The sequence below is a fragment of the Mirounga angustirostris genome, unplaced genomic scaffold, assembly GCF_029215605.1.
Source record: "Mirounga angustirostris isolate CCGP_5_RB_7025 unplaced genomic scaffold, mMirAng1.0.hap1 SCAF_17, whole genome shotgun sequence".
Classification (NCBI taxonomy): Eukaryota; Metazoa; Chordata; class Mammalia; order Carnivora; family Phocidae; genus Mirounga; species Mirounga angustirostris.
The window spans coordinates 25,241,733-25,261,849 of record NW_026991725.1 but is presented as its reverse complement, the minus strand read 5'-3'; the positions used below and the strand labels follow the sequence as shown (position 1 = coordinate 25,261,849).

General features: G+C 57.1%; 2 protein-coding genes, 1 long non-coding RNA gene and 1 other non-coding gene across 13 annotated transcripts in view; 2 read left to right on the top strand and 2 right to left on the bottom strand.

Moving 5' to 3' along the window:
- The window catches only part of MED24 (mediator complex subunit 24), a 37,142-nt gene extending 22,608 nt beyond the window's left edge, over nt 1-14,534 (top strand). For 5 of the 10 annotated variants that reach the window (XM_064582479.1, XM_064582477.1, XM_064582478.1 and 2 more), the window contains 24 exons: nt 70-108; nt 668-741; nt 1,096-1,334; nt 1,480-1,536; nt 2,991-3,102; nt 3,240-3,390; nt 3,701-3,814; nt 4,405-4,452; nt 4,842-4,924; nt 5,225-5,311; nt 5,744-5,855; nt 6,541-6,683; nt 7,328-7,365; nt 7,806-7,888; nt 8,235-8,413; nt 8,529-8,628; nt 8,947-9,122; nt 11,002-11,266; nt 11,546-11,727; nt 11,893-11,983; nt 12,308-12,407; nt 13,307-13,387; nt 13,640-13,846; nt 14,012-14,534. In XM_064582479.1, the coding sequence (XP_064438549.1) occupies nt 70-108; nt 668-741; nt 1,096-1,334; nt 1,480-1,536; nt 2,991-3,102; nt 3,240-3,390; nt 3,701-3,814; nt 4,405-4,452; nt 4,842-4,924; nt 5,225-5,311; nt 5,744-5,855; nt 6,541-6,683; nt 7,328-7,365; nt 7,806-7,888; nt 8,235-8,413; nt 8,529-8,628; nt 8,947-9,122; nt 11,002-11,266; nt 11,546-11,727; nt 11,893-11,983; nt 12,308-12,407; nt 13,307-13,387; nt 13,640-13,846; nt 14,012-14,232 (2,982 nt within the window). In that variant the 3' untranslated portion in view covers nt 14,233-14,534. The remainder of the gene's footprint in view (nt 1-69; nt 109-667; nt 742-1,095; nt 1,335-1,479; nt 1,537-2,990; nt 3,103-3,239; nt 3,391-3,700; nt 3,815-4,404; nt 4,453-4,841; nt 4,925-5,224; nt 5,312-5,743; nt 5,856-6,540; nt 6,684-7,327; nt 7,366-7,805; nt 7,889-8,234; nt 8,414-8,528; nt 8,629-8,946; nt 9,123-11,001; nt 11,267-11,545; nt 11,728-11,892; nt 11,984-12,307; nt 12,408-13,306; nt 13,388-13,639; nt 13,847-14,011) is intronic. The other 5 variants (XM_045888963.3, XM_045888968.3, XM_064582481.1 and 2 more) reach the window with 5 other exon arrangements.
- LOC123854030 (uncharacterized) lies at nt 6,567-9,502 on the bottom strand. The gene is made up of 3 exons (XR_006793238.3): nt 9,405-9,502; nt 7,713-7,875; nt 6,567-6,700 (listed from the first exon to the last, which is right to left on the bottom strand). It is a non-coding gene; the product is annotated as an uncharacterized LOC123854030 (long non-coding RNA).
- Nucleotides 7,624-7,727, top strand: LOC123854832 (small nucleolar RNA SNORD124). Its single transcript, XR_006793390.1, has one exon. It is a non-coding gene; the product is annotated as a small nucleolar RNA SNORD124 (small nucleolar RNA).
- Nucleotides 14,535-15,840: 1,306 nt separating the features above from the next.
- Nucleotides 15,841-18,270, bottom strand: CSF3 (colony stimulating factor 3). Its single transcript, XM_064582486.1, has 5 exons — nt 18,246-18,270; nt 17,966-18,120; nt 17,451-17,558; nt 17,177-17,323; nt 15,841-16,869 (listed from the first exon to the last, which is right to left on the bottom strand). The coding sequence occupies exons 1-5, from the start codon at nt 18,256-18,258 to the stop codon at nt 16,705-16,707; spliced, it is 588 nt and encodes a 195-aa protein (XP_064438556.1). The 5' UTR covers nt 18,259-18,270; the 3' UTR covers nt 15,841-16,704.
- Nucleotides 18,271-20,117: the final 1,847 nt, after the last annotated feature.

Below are 20,117 nucleotides of genomic sequence, written 5' to 3'. Positions count from 1 at the left end.
AGTGTCAGTATTTGATCCTGTCAGCTGTGTGACACTTGTCTGAACTTTGTCTTTCTTCTTTCCCTCCAGATGGTGTCCTACTCCTCTGTCCTCACAGCAATCAGTAAGGTATGACCATAGCCACTCATGAGCTAGGTGGAGGGCAGGGGGAGCAGAGAGATAATAGTCATAGGTGGGACCCCACCTCCTTGACTGCTCTGATCATGCAAACTCTGAGGCTGGACAGGCAGCACATGATGGCATTGCTGTGTTCCATTGGAGGGAGGGGGATCCTGGCAAGTGGAGGCTGGATATTAGGAGCCAATTTCCAATGTTGAAAGAATGCCGGGGGCGGCTGGGTGGCTCAGTCGTTAAGTGTCTGCCCTCAGCTCAGGTCATAATCCCAGGGTCCTGGGATTGAGCCCTGCATCGGGCTCCCTGCTCAGCCAGGAGCCTGCTTCTCCCTCTCCCACCCGCCCTGCTTGTGTTCCCTCTCTAGCTGTCTCTCTCTCTGTGTCAAATAAATAAATAAAATCTAAAAAAAAAAAGAAAGAAAGAAAGAATGCCGAGTCTGAAACCTGAGGTTGGAGGAAAGATGAGCAGGCATCCTGAATATGCCATCTGCCTCATGTGTGAGCCCAGGGGTTGACTGGGATGTTCCGTAGTATTGTTACTGTTCTTTCCACAGTTTGATGACTTTTCCCGGGACTTGTGTGTCCAGGCTTTGCTGGATATCATGGACATGTTTTGTGACCGACTGAGGTAATGGCAGGGCTCGTAACCTTCCAGCATTATCTTAGTGTCAGGGAGAAGCTCCTAGTCCATAGACTGACACCAACTCGATGGGGTCCCGCACTTCTTCCCTCTTGCTCATCTGCACCCACCCATCCCCATCCTTTTCTCCTTAGTCCCCTAGGACAAAAGGCCTTTTCTCTTTGGAGTGGCTCATTTGAAATCTTGCCCGGTGGAAGCCGACGGGGCTGTCTTCCCTAGGACTTTGCTAGCTTCCCAGCTCTCTTCCCCAGGAGGGGTGTGCCGGCCACTCTGGGGAACAGTGGTGTGGGTCATGTTTCAGCCTTTGGAGCGGAGACAGATTTTGCACCCTTTCCCCGGTAGCTGTCATGGCAAAGCCGAGGAGTGCATCGGGCTGTGCCGGGCCCTTCTCAGCGCCCTCCACTGGCTGCTGCGCTGTACTGCAGCCTCTGCCGAGCGGCTCCGGGAGGGGCTGGAGGCCGGCGCTCCAGCTCCAGCGGCCGGGGAGAAGCAGCTTGCCATGTGTCTGCTGCGCCTGGAGAAGACCCTCAGCAGCACCAAGAACCGGGCCCTGCTCCACATCGCCAAACTAGAGGAGGCCTGTATGTCCCCCTGGGTCCCCTGAGCCCCGCCTGCCGCTCTTCCCATAGCCGGTTCTTTAATTGAGAGGGGAGAGGCAGGATGCCATCCCACTTCTTTCCAGGAGGATCTGAAATCATCCCACTTCCTTTTTTTTCTCCCCATAAGCATTGCATACATCCCAGGGACTTGGGCAGGGTGGCACCCGAGCCAATCAACCAACAGGTATTTACTGAGCATTATTGTACGCCCAGCACTGTGCCAGGTGCTGGGGGCGGGGGGGCGGGGGGCTACCAAAGGAGCATGGGGCAGGGTCCCTGCCCTCAACAAACATACATGCTAGTGGGGAGCAAGACCAGTACATTAACATACATGGAAGAAATTAGAGGACGAGAGAAGCACACCATCCATCCTTGTGTTTGTCTTCACACTACTCGTCTGAAAGCACATGACTCTTGGGTTTGAGTGTTGCCTAACACGTCCCTTTAAACATGGTACCTGTCTGCTGTCAGGCCTGTTGGATCATGCACCTCTTGATTCAAGTGCAGATGTGAAATGTTGGAACCCTCCAGAGTCTGAGAGGAGACAGATCACCTGGTGGGAGGGGAGACTCTGGTGTTTCTGGTCATGGGGCCCAAGGCCATGGTCTTGTAGTGGCTTGAGACCATCTAAGGCTCTCTTACACTCCCAGTAACAAGAATGCTAGAATGGGTCACACCCAGGTCTTCAGGACCTGTTTGGAGAATTTATTATTAGGATTAGTATATTTGTTACTTCTCAAAGTATATTTGTTACTGTCAAAAGTCCAGAGAGATGATCCCTCCATAAAAATGGGCTGCGTTGACAGTGTCTTACCTATCTTGAGCCCTTGACAAATGTTTAGTGGCTTGAAAAGTAAATGAATATTTAACTTAATTTTAATGGATCTCGGGTCTTATCTTTTTGGTTTTTTTCCCCCATGCCACATGGAGGTTAACGGGCTAGTTGGTGCCAATATTCATCATTTGACCCTGTGGAGTTGTAAACTAGGATAAGTGACTCAGAATTAAGTGCAAAATAATGCGGTATAGACCATTTCAAGCATTTAGGAGGAGAGGTCAGTGGGTTGGACTAATTGGGTGAGTTGTTGAAGTATCCGGGCTTGAACAAAGGCTTGAGGAGAGTGAGTTTGAGAGGTGGCAATGAGCCAAGCTGGGGCACCTACAGAGGGGGTGGGCGGTGAGAGCAGAGGCCTCAGCAGGGTGAGGCAGGGCTGAATCCAGAAGGCTGGTGAGGAATCTAGCTCGACAGCCGTAGAGAGTGGTGCCCACTTGCAAGGCTGGCCACTCCTGATGCGATTTGCGGCTGCCTCCCTGTTCCAGCCACTGGACCCCAGCCCTGCTGTGCCTCTCTCTGCCCCTGCCTGTGTTAGGCCATACGTAGGCTCTAAGGTCGGCTGCGTGCTTCCACTAGAAGGCAGGCCTCTGGGGCTAGTTTCTAGGGCCTTCACTGTTGGTGCTCACCCCCCTTCTAGAAAGAGTGCATGCTGCCCTCAGGCCCCTGGCCTCCATGTCATCCTCAGGGGAAACCTCCATGTGTGGTTTTGAGGGCCCAGGGGGGCCAAAGTTTTTTAGCTCAGGGCCAGTGTCTTCCTCTCGTCTGTTTCCCATCGTGTGTCTGCATTTCCTCTTCTTCACCAGCCTCCTGGACTGCCATTGAGCATTCTCTCTTGAAGCTTGGGGAGATCCTGGCCAGTCTCAGCAACCCCCAGCTCCGGAGCCAGGCTGAGCAGTGTGGCACGCTCATTAGGAGGTACCTGGCTCCCAGGCTGATCGGGCCCAGGGTGTGGGTGGGGAGTTGTGGCCCCTGGCCTCCACCCCTCTGCTCTCACCTGCTCTCCACCTCTTCCTGGCTCCTCACACTGTCCCCTGTATATCTGTTCCCTTCAGCATCCCCACAATGCTGGCTGTGCACTCGGAGCAGCTGCATAAGACTGGCTACCCCACGGTCCATGCGGTGGTCCTGCTCGAGGGCACCATGAACTTGACAGGCGAGACACAGCCCCTGGTGGAACAGTTGATGATGGTGAAGCGTATGCAGGTGGGGGGCCCAGAGCTGCTTCTCTTTCAACATGGCGGGCTGGCTACGTGGGGCAATGGGGAGGATTCTTCTGGTACTTCTTGGGAGAAAGGGGATTTCTCCTGATTCGCGGTGGAAAGCGGATCCCTGTCATGTGCGGTGGTGCCATTTCACGTGACATCCCTGCTTCTCACCCTGGAGTGGGGCAGTACCTGTTTGCACCGTCTCTGAGCTTGCCTGACCAGCCCCCACCTGCCCCCCACCCTGGGGCCTTCAGAAGATGAAGGGGGATGGGCACCCTCTTAGGCTTCACTCTCGGATCATCCCACAGCATATTCCCACCCCACTTTTTGTCCTGGAGATCTGGAAAGCTTGCTTTGTGGGGCTCATCGAGTCTCCCGAGGGTACAGAGGAGCTCAAGTGGACAGCTTTCACCTTCCTCAAGGTACCTGGGACGTGAGGGACACCTGGGTGGCTCAGTTGGTTAAGGTACCTGGGACGTGGGAGCAACAGAGCGCCCAGTCTAGAAATGGTTCTCAGGAAAAGCAGCGACACCCAGGATCTTTGTCCCTCATTTCTCCCCACCGGCATCGTCCGCAGCCTGCCAGGTCCCCCAGCGCAAGTTCCCATCGAGTCTTTTCTCTGAAAGTCCCAGGGCTATATTTAGCTGACTTGGCAGGCGCCTGCCATCTCTTAGCACACAGGTGCCGTTTAGCTCAGTCATCAGCCAGATTGGCACAGGGCAGTTATGGGAGCCAGGGAAGTGGCCCCAGTCCTTGAATCAGGGTTTCCTTGGCTTATGGCAATTCCTTGTGGAGCCAGCAGAAGTGAGGGGTCCCTGTGTCCTGTAGGCATCAGGCACCGGATGCTTGGATGCCTGCCAGCTTCTAACTTGGCCCTGAGAGTGCTTTCATTTCCAGGGTGGAAGGGTTTCTGTCTCTCTGCTTGGAGCAGGGAGATGGAGGGGATGCCTTTAGTTCTGGGTGAAAGAGAAGAAATTGCTCTTCCTGTTTCTCCTCTTGCCTCACTCTCTAGATCCCACAGGTTTTGGTGAAGTTAAAGAAATACTGTCACGGAGACAAGGTAAGTTGGAGAAAGGAGTTGGTGAATCCTTGTTTCCACAAGGGCAAGGGAGGAACGGGGCAAGGGAAGGGTCAGTCTTGCGTCCTTGCACCTGGGGGCTGGCTGGAAATGTGAGTGCACCTGACATCTGCGTGTGTCCACGCGCACACACCCGTTCTCCAGACAGAGGCGGCTGGGCCACACAGGACGCGAGGTGGCCAAGGTGACCAGGGCTAGTGTAGAGTGCTGGTCCTCTACACTCCTCCCTGTCGTGTCACTGCAAGCCGGTGGTGGGTGTGACCGGCTTGTCGGGGTTTCTATCCAGCGGGGTGTCCTTGTGAACCTGCATCATAAGCTATGGGTGGACTGGAGGGCCTAGAAGCCAGATGGCAGCTCCTGGCTCTTTGTAGGACTTTACCGAGGACGTCAGCTGTGCTTTTGAGTTCCTGCTGAAGCTCACACCCTTGCTGGACAAAGCTGACCAGCGCTGCAAGTACGAACTCCCCTGCTCACCCCCGCTCTACTGGAAGGTGTTATGGGCTCTTCCCCTACTCCTCTGTGCCAGACAGACCTCAGGGAGCTGTCACCTGGTTCGTGCCCCTTGGCAGGGGCAGGAGACAGCAGCCTGAGCCCCTTCAGGCCCTTGAGTGCCTGAGCCCGTCTCCCATCCCTCAGGCATTCAAAACATTCTTCGTCCTGAAGGAGGGAGGAGACCAGGCAGGTGCCTGTTGTTCCCTCCCCTCAATAATCCCTGCCGTGTGCCCCGGCCCCTCATGATCTTTTTCCCTCACAGCTGTGACTGTACAAAATTCCTACTCCAAGAATGTAGCAAGCAGGGGCTTCTGTCTGAAGCCAGTGTGACCAACCTCATGGCCAAGCGGTAAGCGTGAGCTCCCTCAGGCTGGCCGAGGGACTGCTTGCTCTCCTTCCCTCGTGTCCACCCGGGAGCACTGGGTGCCCCCCCCACCCCGTCCAGGTGCCTGGGGCCATGCCTGGGGTTACCAGGAGCAGCAGACACGCTTCTGCACCCTTACGGGCTGCACTTGAATTCCCACCCTCCTCTGTGAACAAAGTAAAAATCCTAAATCTTCCTTTAATCTGAAATGAACTTTCAAAATTGAGGTAATTACCTAGTGACAGACAAGCAATTGCAACAGTGGATATGCTTTCATAAACATCACCACGCCCCCAGAGCTTCTCCTGTGCTCCCCACCTTCCCTGAGCCTCTGCTTCTGGGGCCGGACTAGGGAGCACGTCAGGAACCAGTCTCCATTTCTTTTCCCTTCTCTTGGCCAACGGCTTCTGGCCACAGCGCGGCAGACCGGGAGCATGCACCCCAGCTGAAATCAGGAGAAAATGCCAACATCCAGCCCAATCCTGGGCTGATCCTCCGGGCGGAGCCCACTGTCACGAATATCCTTAAGGTGAGTGTGCCCTTCTCTTGCCTCCAGGGTCATCTCTTCCTTTTTTCCACTTTTGCCTCTGCTTCCAGATAGATAAACTGAGGCCGTAGACCTCCCTATCTTTTGGCTAGAGAAACACGCAAGGCAGGGAAGCTGCCATTGAAAACTCACATTTGGGGGCGCCTGGGTGGCTCAGTTGGTTAAGCAACTGCCTTCGGCTCAGGTCATGATCCTGGAGTCCCTGGATCGAGTCCCGCATCGGGCTTCCTGCTCGGCAGGGAGTCTGCTTCTCCCTTTGACCCTCCCCTCTCTCATGTGCTCTCTCATTCTCTCTCTCTCAAATAAATAAATAAAATCTTAAAAAAAAAAAAAGAAAAAGAAAACTCACATTTGTTGAGCATTACTTGGAGGGCAGGCCCTGTGGTAGGGGGGCTTCCACCTGCTCGCTCGGAAGCAGTGGAGAATCTTACCCTCCCCACCCCCACTACCACGATCGCAGTTTAGTTGGGAGGGATGGATCAGAGAGCAAGGATAGATTTGGGAAATGGTTTTCCAGATCGGAGTCAGAAGGATGTAGACTGAATTGCAGATGGAGGTTGCGGTATGCCATTTAATGGAGACATGCAGGGAGGGAAGCTGTGGTCGGGCTCTATCTCGGGGGCTCTGCAGTTGTTCTTCAGGACTTGATTTCCTGTCCTGTCCCCAGACGATGGATGCAGACCACTCCAAGTCCCCAGAGGGCCTGCTAGGAGTCCTGGGCCACATGCTGTCCGGGAAGAGTCTGGATCTGCTGCTGGCTGCCGCTGCTGCCACGGGGAAGCTTAAATCCTTCGCCCGGAAATTCATCAAGTAAGGAAGGCTGGGCCCTGTCCAGGGTGAGGGAGGCAGGTCTGAAGGAGGGAGTGTCGCAGAATAGGGGCAAGGCACTGAGGTCTGGGTCTCCCTGGAGATGCCCAGGACAAGCCAGAGCATCCCAGTGGGAGACTCTGGGGGAAGGGCCAGGTCTTTGGGTGTCGAGTGTTCTTTTCTTTGCAGCTGAGCACGAGGTGGAGGTGTTTGATGAGATGAGAGGCATTGAATGGTGGATGTGGAGGGATTCGGGTGTGCCCAGTTGTTAATAAGGGGCTCTCAAACACTGTTGACTTTTTTGGTTGACCTGGAATTTGGTATACAGAACTTTGTTCCATCCAGTGAGCCATTCTCTGGGCCTTGGAAATCTTTTTTTTTTTTTAAGATTTTTAACTAATCTCTATACCCATTGTGGGGCTCAGACTCACAGCCCTGAGATCAAGAGTCATATGCTTTACTGACCGAGCCAGCCAGGCGCCCTGCCTTGGAAATCTTTTAAAAACAGAAAGCATTTTTTTCTGTGTAGCGGTGGTGTTCATTTGAAGTTTAACCCCTAATTCAGACTCTAGTGATGCTTTCTGGACAGGTGTAGCCCCCTGACCCCTTGCCCTGCTTGCTGTGACCTGTCTCCATTCCTCCCCCAGTTTGAATGAATTTACCACACACGGCAATGAAGAACTCGGTAAGTCAGCTCTGTGCACCCCCAGACCTGGCACTGTGGGAGGAGTGGTGGAGGGAGAGAATGGGGGAGGGCAGAGGGCCCGTTGCTTCTCCTGGGGAGGCTGTTTTCTCCTCTGAGCAATGACTGACTGAAGTTTTTGTGGAGCCTTGACGGGGGGAATGCTGGGAAAAGAATTCTTCCAAAACCACCTGTCTCTTGCCCTCCCCCTTTATGATTTGGCTGGGTACTGGGAAGAAGAAGGAGGGTATCAGGAGTCTTTGGTTCCAAGGAAGGGATGATGTTCTAATTGAGACTCAAGAAAAGGATTCTGAGCCTCAGAGCTTTGAAGGAGCCACTTGGTCACTGACCTTCCTTGAGGCAAATCCTGATCCCCTCCCGATTCAGATGAGGGCTCTGGGCCCTGTTCGGGGCTGTGGGGTCAGCCATCTTGTTCTCCGTAGCCAAAGCAGCCTCCGTTCGCGCCTTGCTCTTCGACATCTCCTTCCTCATGTTGTGCCATGTGGCCCAGACCTATGGTTCAGAGGTGAGAGAGAGGAGAACAGTCAGGATTAGGGGCACCAGGATTAGGGGCGGGGAGAAGGGGAAGGAAGTGACCAGTAACTTGGCCCCCCCCCCGGTCTCCCAAGCCAGTTCGTTCTGCTGCCTGCAGAATGCAGGTGCCCCCACCCTTGGCGGGTCCATGGATGCCCCCTGGGTCCCATCCTGAATCCTTCAGTGTCACATCCACACCCACCACTAGGTGGCAGCACAGCCCCCGTCTTTCTCCCTTCAACCAACTCGTCTTCAGTTCTTCAGGCTGGAAAGTAGAAGCAGTGGGGCAGGAAACTGAGGCACAGGGCACTGGCTGCTGATGCCCCCTTCCTTTCCAGGTGATTCTGTCCGAGTCAAGCACAGGAGCACAGGTGCCCTTTTTTGAAACGTGGATGCAGACTTGCATGCCCGAGGAGGGCAAAATCCTGAACCCTGACCACCCCTGCTTCTGGCCTGACTCCACCAAAGTGGAGTCCTTGGTGGCCTTGCTCAACAACTCCTCGGAGATGAAGCTGGTGTCAGTGGCCGGGTGCCCGCTCCAAGGGTGGCGGTGGGGGCAGGCCACGACCCTGTCCCTCAGTCCATCCCACACTCCCCTGTGGTGATTTTTCTCCCACCCTACCCCCTCATAGGCAGATGAAGTGGCACGAAGCCTGTCTCAGCATTTCAGCGGCCATCTTGGAGATCCTCAATGCCTGGGAGAATGGGGTACTGGCCTTCGAGTCCATCCAGGTAGCCCCACCTTTCCAGTAGCCTTCTCTTTTCCCTGAGACACAGAGCCAGTGTTTGATAGCTTGTTACACTTTATAAGAACAAGAAGACCCTTAAATCCAGGAGCTCATGCTTGGATGTTGATCTTCCTTGTAATCATAGGCTTAGCCACTCCCTCCCACCCAGGTAACTTCGGGAAAAGCATATTTGTGGGGAAAAGAGGTGTGGGATGTGGTCCAGGTCTCCGCCTGCTAAACTCAGCTGCCCACAGAGGCCGGGGAAAGTGATGGTCAGGGAGGGGGAGAGCGTGGCCTCAGCCACCCTTTCCCCTCCCCCCAGAAAATCACAGATAACATCAAGGGGAAGGTATGCAGTCTGGCAGTATGTGCTGTGGCTTGGCTCGTGGCCCATGTGCGGATGCTGGGGCTGGACGAGCGTGAGAAGTCGCTGCAGATGATCCGCCAGCTGGCGGGGCCGCTGTATAGTGAGAACACTCTGCAGTTCTACAACGAGAGGTCAGTAACCTGTCCCCTCCCTCCGGGAGCGCGGAGGGCCTGCTGTGAGCTGGCGGCATCTCCAGTAACCAGTAGCCCCCTCTCCTCTTAGCGTTCCTAGACAGGCTGCTCACTCACTCCCATTCTTATTTACGTGTTCACACACTGACTCAGCAACACTGAGTGTGTGTCTCTGTGCCGGGAGTGTTTACGGCCCAGCACCTGCTGTGTCCCAGAAACACAGCCCCCGAATTGCTAGGATTCCTGTCTTCAAAGAGCTCAAGTTGTGGAGAACTAGCTTACCGCAAGAACAGAGTGGTTGTCTTAGCTGCGGCACGGTGTAGGCCCCAGGAGCCCATCCGTAGATCTGTGAGCCTTGGACCCACCCACCCTCGTCATCCTCCCCCCGCCTCTCTCTTGTGACGTTTTGCTGCCCTGGCTTTTCAGAGGCTTGGAGGACCTCCCTGGTGACTTCATCCGTGTGGAGTTCAGTGGTGTCAGTTGATTCCCCCATCCAATAACTTTTTTTTTTAATTGTGGTAAAAAATATCTAACATAGCATTTACTATCTTAGTTCAGTATATAGTTCAGCAGTGTGAGGTATTCGCATTGTTGTGAAGCAGATCTCTAGAACCTTTTCATCTTGTAAATCTGAGACTTTGTACCCATTAAGTAACAGTTCACCCCTTTTACCTCCCTTAGCTTCTGGTAACCACCATTCTACTTTCTGTTTCTCTGAATTTGACTACTTTAGGTACCCCACGTAAGTGGAATCCTGCAGTGCTTGTCTCTCTGTGCCTGGCGTGTTCCACTTAGCATAATGTTCCCAAGGTTCATCCATGTCGTAGCCTGTGTCAATTCCCTTCAGAATAATAGTCCATTGTATGTATGCGCCACGTTTTGTTTATCCATGCATCGGTGGATGGACACTTGGGTAGTTTCCACCTCTTGGCTGTTGGGCATAGTGCTGCGAGGCAGTGAGCATGCACGACCAGTAAGCTAGGAGAGAGGACTCCCCAGGTAGCCACCCAGGTGCCTTAGAGGGGAGAAGTGGGAACATCGTGCCAAGATGTGGTGGGAGAGGGCCTGTGAGGTTGTGACCTTTTTCCTCCCTCCTTCTCTCTTCTTCCCTCACATCCTTCCTCCCACGAGTAATGGAGGGTTTGCTCTGACAGAATCCGTGCTAAGCACCCTGACCCTGACCCTGGGTGAGGAACAGTGGGACGCCCGTGGGTGTATCATGCAGGTGGGAAAGCGGCGCTGAAAGTTGCAGCAGCTCTTAGACCCACCCAGGGTTCCAGGAGTGGTGAGCACTCACCCCAGTGTGAGCGTTAACTCAGTCAAAGACTGCTCGTGAGAACATTCCTGGATATACGCTTCTATTTGCCCAGCTACCAAAGGCCGGGAAGAGTCGAGTGGGGCAGCCCTTGGGCCCCTGTCCTGGAAGTAACAGTTTATTTTGGGAGGAGGCCAGGGCTGGGCGGGGACCCCCCCCCCCCCCCCAGCACTCAGCACAGAGGGAAGTGATGATATTTATTTATGTCCAGGGATTGGCAGGGCTCAGGTCTGGGGGATGGGGAGAGTTGGAGACAGTGAGAGAGGAAATATGAATATATCACTGGAATAACCTGGGGGAGGAGAGCAAACTGCTCCCCCACCCCCACTCCCCAGGCTTTGTGCCCAGCAGGTGAGCGGCCTGCCGGAAGCCGGACTGGTAGGGTCAGGTCTGCTAGGGGGTTGTGACTTCTTCTTGTCTCCTCCCTCGGCGAAGAATGGGGTTAATTCCCCAGGAATAGTTCCGTAACTCAAGTCCTGGGAAAAGTCTGGCCTGGATGTTTGCTCTGTTCTTGAACCTGGTGTTGCCTGAACCTGAACGTCAGGTCGTCTCCCCGGCCGCCAGGGTGGTGATCATGAGCTCGATCCTGGAGCACATGTGCGCTGACGTGCTGCAACAGACAGCCACCCAGATCAAGTTCCCGTCCACGGGTGTGGACACAATGCCCTACTGGAACCTGCTGCCCCCCAAGCGGCCCATCAAGGAGGTGCTGACGGACATATTCGCCAAGGTGCTGGAGAAGGGCTGGGTGGACAGCCGCTCCATCCACATCTTTGACACCCTGCTGCACATGGGAGGCGTCTACTGGTTCTGCAACAACCTGATTAAGGTACCTGGGAGACCTAGGCTGGGGGAGCAGGTCTCCTCAGACCCAGGGAGACAGCTGAGAGAATACCGGGCAGAACCAGCATCCTGCACCCAGCCTGGTCCGCGGGGCTTGGTCTCGGGGCTCCTGGGCTCTGAGGGGGGCCACCTCCTCAGGGAGCGGTGGCCAGAGGCTGATGCGGAGTGAGGGCTGGAGCTGCACCTGGGGCCGCCCCTGTGTCCCCTCTCAGGGAACCCCGTGTTGGGGTCCTCAGCTCCTAATTTCCCTGCCCTGCGCGTCCAGGAGCTGTTGAAGGAGACGCGGAAGGAGCACACGCTGCGGGCGGTGGAGCTCCTCTACTCCATCTTCTGTTTGGACATGCAGCAGGTGACCCTGGTCCTGCTGGGCCACATCCTGCCGGGGCTGCTCACCGATTCCTCCAAGTGGCACAGCCTCATGGACCCCCCCGGCACCGCTCTTGCCAAGTAGGATTCTCTCGGAGCCGCAGGTCCCCACGGCGCAGTGCCGGGTGCCCCTCACCTCGGGCCGCCCCGGGAGGCTGGGCTGTGGGGGACCCCTGGCAGCCCTGGCACAGAGGGCGTCTCTGGGGCCCCCTGACTTTACCCTCTTTTCCTGGAACCCTTTGCCAGGCTAGCCGTCTGGTGTGCCCTGAGTTCCTATTCCTCCCATAAGGGACAGGCGTCCTCCCGTCAAAAGAAGAGACACCGTGAAGACATTGAGGTAGGGGACCCTTCCATTCACTTGTTCATGTGCTCAGCAGACATGTACTGAGCCTTTTGCGGGTAAGAGGCACCTTCCCAGGCCCGGGCCCTGCCCCTGGGCAGCTGCGTCACGGCTCAGCTGGTTGAGCGTCTCCAGGGGTGACTGTGTGAGGAGGGGGTGTCTCATTGGGGTTGTGGGAAGGTGAGGGAAGCTGGCCCTGCTGGAGATGTCAGCTGAGGCCTGTGGGGACCGGACTCTTCCTCCTGTATGAGCTCTAGCTCTCTTCTCTGGTATCGGGAAATTTGGGGCCTAGCGGGTAATAGTGACTCTCTCGCCCTCCAGGATTATATCAGTCTCTTCCCCTTGGATGACATGCAGCCCTCAAAGCTGATGCGACTGCTGAGCTCCAATGAGGAAGACGCCAACATCCTTTCGAGTCCCAGTGAGCATGCAGACTGGGCTGGGTGGGCTCTTTTTCTGGGAACTCACTCCTGCCTGGAAAGGCTGCTTGGCGTAGAACTGGCTACTGGCATCTTTGCTGGTCAGAGTGTGGTGGGAGTTTGTCCCGTTCTGCCCCCCACTGCTGCTCTGTTTTCTACCTGCGGAGAGACCAGAGAGGTTGCCGGGCACCTCGCCCAAAAGACTGAAGCTCTTCTGTCCAGATGCCCCCCCAGCCCTGGACACACTGCCGTCCCTTCCCTACCCTTTACTCACCACAAGTGAGTTCACTACCTTGGGCAGTCTGTGCCTTTGACTCACCAGCTCTGTCCTTCCTTCCCCTGAAACAGGCCCTGTGGCCTGGCCTGGGGCTGGGGCTGCTCCCCGCTCTTCCTGCCTAAAGAGCACCCCTCCCCCTCAGGCTCCCCTTGATGTTATTACCTCTCCCTGCCAAGGGCTTCTTCTATGGCATTTAATTTTTCCTGTTTCCAGAAATTTCTCTTGTGTCTAGAAGTTTCTCTAAGGCCTCCTGGGCATTAGGGTGCCAACTGTGCAGTTGAGTAGAGGAAAGATGCTACGTCTGCCACCCACAAACCTTATGACCTTTGGCTGGTTACTCAGCAAATCTGAGGCTCGGTTTCTTTGTCCGTGAAGTGGGGGTGTGAAGATTATGCGGCCCGATCTGTGTGTAGCCCGCAGACTGGCGCCTGGCAGTGCTCACCAAATGTACTCTCTCATCTCCTTCTGAGATACCTGTATTCAGGGCCCCTCTGTGACTCTGGATCCTGGACCCCCGCCCTGGGGCGGGGGGCTCCACACCTGACAGATGAGGGTGTCCCCTGGGCAGAGGGGTTTTGAAGCTGGGGGGCCTTTCCCTCAGTCTCCCTCCACTTGGCCCCGCAGCCGACCGCTCCATGAGCAGCTCCCTGTCAGCCTCCCAGCTGCACACGGTTAACATGAGAGACCCGCTGAACCGAGTCCTGGGTGAGTCCTCCCACCGCCCTCCGGCCCGATGAGGCTTTGCCAGCTAGAGGGGGGCCTCTTGGGGCCCCTTCACCCTTGTTAGTGTCCCCACCTCGTTCCTCCATCTCCCCGGGCTCTGGCTCTCCTGTCACCCCCAGGCCCCCATTCAGTCCCTCTCGCTTTCCTTCCACTTTTCCTCTTTTTGGCCCCCCCCCATAGGGGGGCCCTCTGAGCACTTCTTTCTTTTTGCTTTGTGGTGCCACCACCTCCCAGCCTCACGTCTTCTCAGACGCTGCTCACAGAGTGCTCCCTCTCCCCCCGTTCCGCACAGCCAACCTGTTCCTGCTCATCTCCTCCATCCTGGGGTCGCGGACGGCCGGCCCGCACACTCAGTTTGTGCAGTGGTTCATGGAGGAGTGTGTGGACTGCCTGGAGCAAGGCAGCCGGGGCAGCATCCTGCAGTTCATGCCCTTTACCACCGTGAGTGCTTCACCCCCAGGTGCGGGCGGGGCCCCCCGCAGCTCAGATGGGGGCAGCAGAGCCTGGGGTTCAGAGGCAGCCCTCGGAGTAGGAGCCCTTCCTCCCCGGACATGGCAGCCACCACCAGGCAGCCCCGGCGAGCAGCCATTTGTCTGTCTGTGGCAGGTATCAGAACTGGTGAAGGTGTCAGCCATGTCCAGCCCCAAGGTGGTTCTGGCCATCACGGACCTCAGCCTGTCCCTGGGCCGCCAGGTGGCTGCCAAGGCCATTGCTGCGCTCTGACGGGCTTGGGGTGGCCGCAGGGGCCGTCTGGGGGACCACAGCCCCAGGTGCCTCAGAAGAGAACAGTGAGGAAAGATGAGACATCATTGCTCATATCCACATGATGTAAGAGCCCTATGTCATTTCTGGATCATTCCCTTATCCTGACATCTGACCTCTAAGACGTCTCCCAGTTTCTTTCATAATTTCCTCTGCCCACAGCCAGCGCCTAAAGAGTGCGCGCAGCCTGGCTCTTAGCCCAGGGCCCTCAGCACCCCATACCCCTGCCTTGCCCGCCTCCCCCTTCCAACAGTAGATGTAGCTCTGGGAACTTTGCAGGTGCAGAGTATGTATATTTATATTTTTGTAACACATGAGGGAAGTTCCCCTCAGCTCATTTGTAAATAAAGATCTTTGTGGGTCCCTGTGTGAGAGTCCCAAGTGGTGTCAGTGCCCACGTCCCATGGAGGCAGGAAACATCATCTCCTTGGAATCCCATGTGCTGTGGCCTAGGAAGAGGCTCAGTCCTGTGGCTGAGGAGGGCGGGAGGGGTGCACGGAGGAGGGCTGGGCTCAGGTTCCTGTGTCTGTCCACTCCGCAGGGGCAGGGCTTCCCTTCCTCAGACCCGCACTGGGCGACAAGGAGTCAACACGCACGCGTGCCACCCACCCCCACACCCCAAAGTCAGACTTAACTCTGAGAAGGGAGAGGTTTTGGCGAAAGGCCCCACTGGTGCTGGGGTAGGGTGTCCTGTCCTTCTGACCCTCTCCCACTAGACCCAATCCCACCCAGAGTCTGACTGGCCCCGAGTTTGCTCTCTCTCCAGAAGAGGACTGGGCGATGAGGGGCAGGATCTGTTTAACCCTTGCTTGTCTTCTCCACACATCTCCAAGCCCCGGTTTCTTCAGGACCAAGCAGAGGGAGGGCTCTGAGCCACGCAGCTGGGGGTTCTGGCCCTGCTCAGCCAGACCTTCCTTTCTAAGGAGCCAGATGGAGAGGGGAAGTGGGAGGCAGCTGAGGAGCCCAGGGGAAGCCCTGAGATGGGGGACCGGTTGGCCATCTGGACTTTCCGGGTCTGGTGGAGGCGCCCTGGAACCACAGGTGTGTCTTGGCTGAGGACACAGAGAGGAGTGCTTCCGGCCCGTGATGTGAAGCAGCCCCTCCACTCTCTGCTTCTCCCTCACACACGCACCTGCCCTCCCGCCCCGTGAGGCTGAGACCAGTGGGAAAGTGACGGGTGGCATGAGGTTGCTCCCGGCCCGATCAGAGGCAGAGCTTGAGGGAGAGAAGTGCAGGGCCGGGAATTTGAGCTCTGACCCAAGTTGTCACCTTGAACTCAGAGCCTGATCTGTAAAGGGCACTTCTCATTCTATTTCTGTGGGCAACGGTGAGCGCGGGTGTGCTGGAGTTTATGGAAGATGGCAAATATTAAATCCTCCCTTGCTTTGGTGTCTGCGTCTGGACTATTAAGACTCCCCCCTGCCCCCAACCCCACGTTCTCCTCTCCCAGTATGGTGGCCCGTCTACCTTCTGTCTTCCCACTAGGCTGGGTCTCCGTGAGGGCAGGGACCTTGCCTGCCTTGTCCACTGCCGTGTCCCTAACACTTAGCCTGGTGCTTGCACAGAGTAGGTACAAGAGAAATCCGTGCCAAAGGCATCAATGTTGATGAGCTAGAGGACTGCCCCCTTCCTCCCTGCACCTCCTCTTTCCCTCCCTTTGGCTTCATTCACTATTCCACTCCCCGCCCCCCCCACCCCTGGCTGGGCACCAGCTGGACTCAAGAAGGAGGAAAAGACACTTAGCAGAGACAAACAAAATATTTTATTATCACAAAGTTTGGCTACAGTGAGAAAGTGGGGCAGAGGTGGAGGGTGAAGAGCTGAGCATTCCTCTCATATACCTCGTCGTATAACCCCCCCCATCTCCCCCTCCCATCTTCCCAGTCCCACCCCCCCACCCCCCCAGCAAGGCTGATACATGAGCCTCTGCCCAGCCCTTGAAGAGTCAGAATCCTGACCCTAATGAGGCTGGGGCAGGCGTCAGGAGCCTGTCATTGTCACTAGGGCATCCAGAAAGATGAGAAACGATGCCCAGGCTCTCCACCTCCCGTGGGGCCTAATGCTGGTGGCGAAGGGGATGTGAGGAGAAGCAAGACCTGGCCCGCCGGGCATGTGCAAGCCAAGCTGGTGAGGCCAGAGCGAGGGGGACCCAGGAGGGGAACACTGCTGTTTAAATATTAAACAGGGTTGTCTTGTCTCCCACATGGGAGACTTCCTGATGCTTCCAGGGGCCTCAAGGTGGGTACCGCTGGGGTAAGGAGTTCACTGGGGTTCTTCCCAGTGCCCACCGTGGAGCCAGGCCAGGGAGCAGTCACAGGACTCAATACGCGGTATTTACCTATAGCTACCTCCCAGTCCAGGGGACAGGAAGATGGGGGCTTTTCTCCCTGCCACAAGCAGGAGAATGGAACTTGGAGACGGCAGGAAGGACCCGGGAGTCCGGGGCTCCGTCCTGCTCTTCCTTGTCTTTAAATATTAGATTTAAATAAGCATAAATATTAAATAAAGATAAATACACTGGTTGGGGAGGGTTTTGCTCAGGGTTTGGCAAAGCAGCGCAGAGCGCGGTAGGCCAGCTCCAGGAAGCTCTGCAGGTTGGAGACCACCAGGACCCCTCCGGCCCGGCGCTCGAAGGCCGAGGTGAAGGTTGGCATGGTGCCCTGGCTGGGCGGCACTGCCTGGGCCAGCCCCAGCTCTTCCATCTGTGGGGGCAAAGAGGAGATCAGCACTCAGGCCCTGCTGAGTGGGCGTGATTAAGGAAATGCGAAGGGCTGCGGGGCCCTTCACGCCACACAGTTAATGGTGGCCTTGAACCCAGGTCTGCATCAGGGCCCAGTGACCTGGCTCCCGCCCTCCACTAGGGAGGGTGGGGAAGGGCTGGCAGCAAGAGGGCCCTGAGAAGGCTCCCACCCTGGCCCTAAAGAACTGGGACCCCTAGGCTTGCAGCCTGGTCTTTGGGGACCAGCTCAGTCCAGGCCCCTAACACTTGCCGCTCCCAGTGGGGCTTACCTGCTGCCAGATATTGAGAGCAAAGTCGCTGATGTCCAGCTGCAGCATGTCCAAGGTGGGGGCTAACTCGGGGGTTATCCCCGCCAGAGCCCGCAGGAGGCCCTGGTAGAGGACGAGGCCGCTGTGGAGTTGACGCAGGCAGCCCGTCTGGGGGACGGAGTAGGGGAGTTAGGGGGTGCTGCCTGGGGCGCTCCTTTCAAGGCCTGGAGGTCCAGAGAGACTTCCAGACCATTCTTCCCTCCCCTCCGCCCCCTCCTCCCCTCTGGAAACTCACCAGCTGCAGGGCCTGGCTGGAGCAGCTGCTCAGGGGAGGCTGGGGGATGCCCAGGGCGTGTCCGAGCAGCACCAGCTCCTCGGGGTGGCACAGCTTGTGGGTGGCGCACTGGGGACAGGAAGGATGCTGAGTGAGGGGGACCTGATGGGGCCCGGCTGCTCCTGTTCCCAAGTCCTCCCCATTTGTCCGAGGTCTTCCCCTCCCTCCCAGTCCTGCCGGGCTGCTCAGCCCCATTCTGCCCTCCGCTGCGATCCTGGCCATCCAGACACCGTCCCGAGACACCCTCTTCCCCCAGTTCCTAGCCAGCCTTCCCCGGCTCCACCTCTCCTGATGTTCTTCCCTTTCCCCCTGGGTCTCTCCTCTCCCACGCGCCTCCCAGATGATGTCTTCTCGCCATTCCCTTCCCCTCCCTCAACCCTCACCCCTTCCTCCCTCCCTGCAGCTCAGCCCTCTGGGGCTTCTTCCCTCCTCCACCCCTGTCCAGCACCCGCGTCCCCTCCGCGCCTCTCACTCACCAGCCTCTCCTGCAGCACTGTGCCATCAGCCTGGACCTTCCGCACTTGCTCCAGGCACTTGAGCAGGAAGCTCTGGGGCAGCGAGCTGGTCGGGCGCAGGGGGGCGGCTGCTTGCACCAGCCAGAGTGCGCTGTGCCACAGCAGCAGCTGAAGGGCTGACAGCAGACGGGGGGCTCAGGAGACAGGCGCACTGCTCCCACCTGGGGCCCGTGCCAGGGCCCAGGGCCGCCGCAGCCCCTCGGCCGCTCCAGCCTCCCTCCCCGGGGGCCAGGACACTCACCCGTCAGCTTCATGGGGCTCTGGGCAGCAGGCTTAGCCGCAGGTCTGCGTGGCTCGGCAGGCTCTGGGCTCTGGCAGGGACCGGCTCCAGCGGACCTTTATACGGAAGCCCATGGAGGCCTGGGAGGAAATTACCTGGTGCCACGATGGAGGCTTAGTAATGACTTCCCAGGATTTATGCAAATTCAGTGTCCAGGACAATGCAGGGGGGCTGGGACAAGAAGCTGTTTGCGAAAGTTTTGTGAAATTGTGGAATCCCTGATCCTTCTTTGACGTCTGGTCCCCCTCAAACTCTCTTCCTCCCCTCAGCCCCACCCAGGCCCGAAATTGCCCCAGGGTGTTTGATCAAAACCGCTGAACGAAGGCTGAGCCACTGATAAAAGCCCTGGAGGCTGGAGGCTGGTCACACTGACCTAGGAGGGGTGTGTGTGGGGGGGGGAGAGGCAGGCCTCCAGGCGGCCCCTCCCCACTCCCTCCCCTGGCGGGTCAGCTGGAGCAACCCACTTGCACGCTCCCTTGGGGTTCGCAAGCTACCTGCTCCCGAGACCCCAAATTCTGAGAGGGAAGAACCTAGCTGCCCCCATTTCTACCCCCCAAACTCCCAGGAGGCTGCCTTCCTGAGTCCCTTCCTGAGGGGCCAGGGGCCTGAGGTAGGGACAATGGGGTCTTGCCTCCTGTCTCCACCCCACACTTTGATGGGCATCATCCCAGGTTCCTGCCCTGAACTGGTTAGCTGGGAACTCCCCAATCCCCCCCGTGACTCATTCCCTTAAGCCCCCAGAATCCTGGCAGAAACCAGAGGAAACCGGATGTCTGTCCCAAATGAAGCAAGACCCTTGAGGCTCTGGGTCTCTTGGTTCACCTGACCTTGCCCTTCCTCCTCCTCACCCGGGGTTCCCCTCCCTCCAATGGTGTCCCAGTGCCTTGGAGCTGGGGGATGGTCTGTGGCCCGTGGCTTCCCTGGCCAGATTCCCCGCCTGCCCGAGTGTGTGCTGCCCTGAGGTGGAGAAGGGCTGGGGGTGAGAAAGAAGAAACTGCCCCAGCCTCGAATCCTAGAACCATGCCAGTCTTGGGGTCTGTTCTACACCCCGTGAACTGGGCCAGAGAGGGAAGTGCCTTGCCCAGGGTCACGGCTAGCAGACTCAGAGTTACCGCCTGGGCCTTCGCCTCAGGCTTGAGGGTTTCCTACAGGCCGTGGGCCTGCCTAGCGGGCCGGCCGACCACACCCAAGGCTGTCACTTTCTGTCCCAATTTACCTCAGCGCGAGCCAAGGAACAGACGCCTTCTGATGAGTCGGTGTGTCCGCCAGGGTGAGGCCATCTCTGGGGCGGGGTTGCCCCCTGGTGGTCACAGCTGGCAGGGACTTCACCTGCTGATCTGTCCACCTCCCACCTCGGGTCCCCAGTCCACTGGGAGGCTGGGGCCCCTCACTCCACCCCACGCAGGTTGGCCACCATGCACGGACTGAGGCCAGCTCTGTGCGTGGCTCTGCAAGAGCAGAGGGGTGGGTTTAGAGCTGTGGAGGGCAGGAGATTCACTTTCGCAGCCATGTCCCTTCACCCTCCCTCAAAGAACCTCCAGGGACTCAGCTGGTCCCAGACGCTGTGCTGAGCACTCTCCATTCATTATCGGATTTAGGCCTTTCCATAAGTCTATGAGGAACGTACTAGAACCATTTCCCCTTTTACAGAAGATGAATCTGACCTCAAAGAGGTTGAGTAACTTGCCCAAGTAGCAGAACCAAGGTCTGCCCTGTGCCGTAGTCTTAAACTCTTTTTTAAAAAAAATTATTTTTGGGGGGGGAGGGGCAGAGGGAGAGGGAGAGAGAGTCCCAAGCAGGCTCCCCGGGAGCATGGAGCCGATGTCGGACCTG

What these genes read in the sequence shown, in the direction of transcription:
- CSF3 (XM_064582486.1), bottom strand. An exon ending in CAGTGCTGCAGGAGAGGCTG is followed by an intron (nt 17,559 to 17,965) that starts GTGAGTGAGAGG and finishes TCCTGTCCCCAG; the next exon opens with TGCGCCACCCACAAGCTGTG. An exon ending in CCAGCCAGGCCCTGCAGCTG is followed by an intron (nt 17,324 to 17,450) that starts GTGAGTTTCCAG and finishes TCCGTCCCCCAG; the next exon opens with ACGGGCTGCCTGCGTCAACT.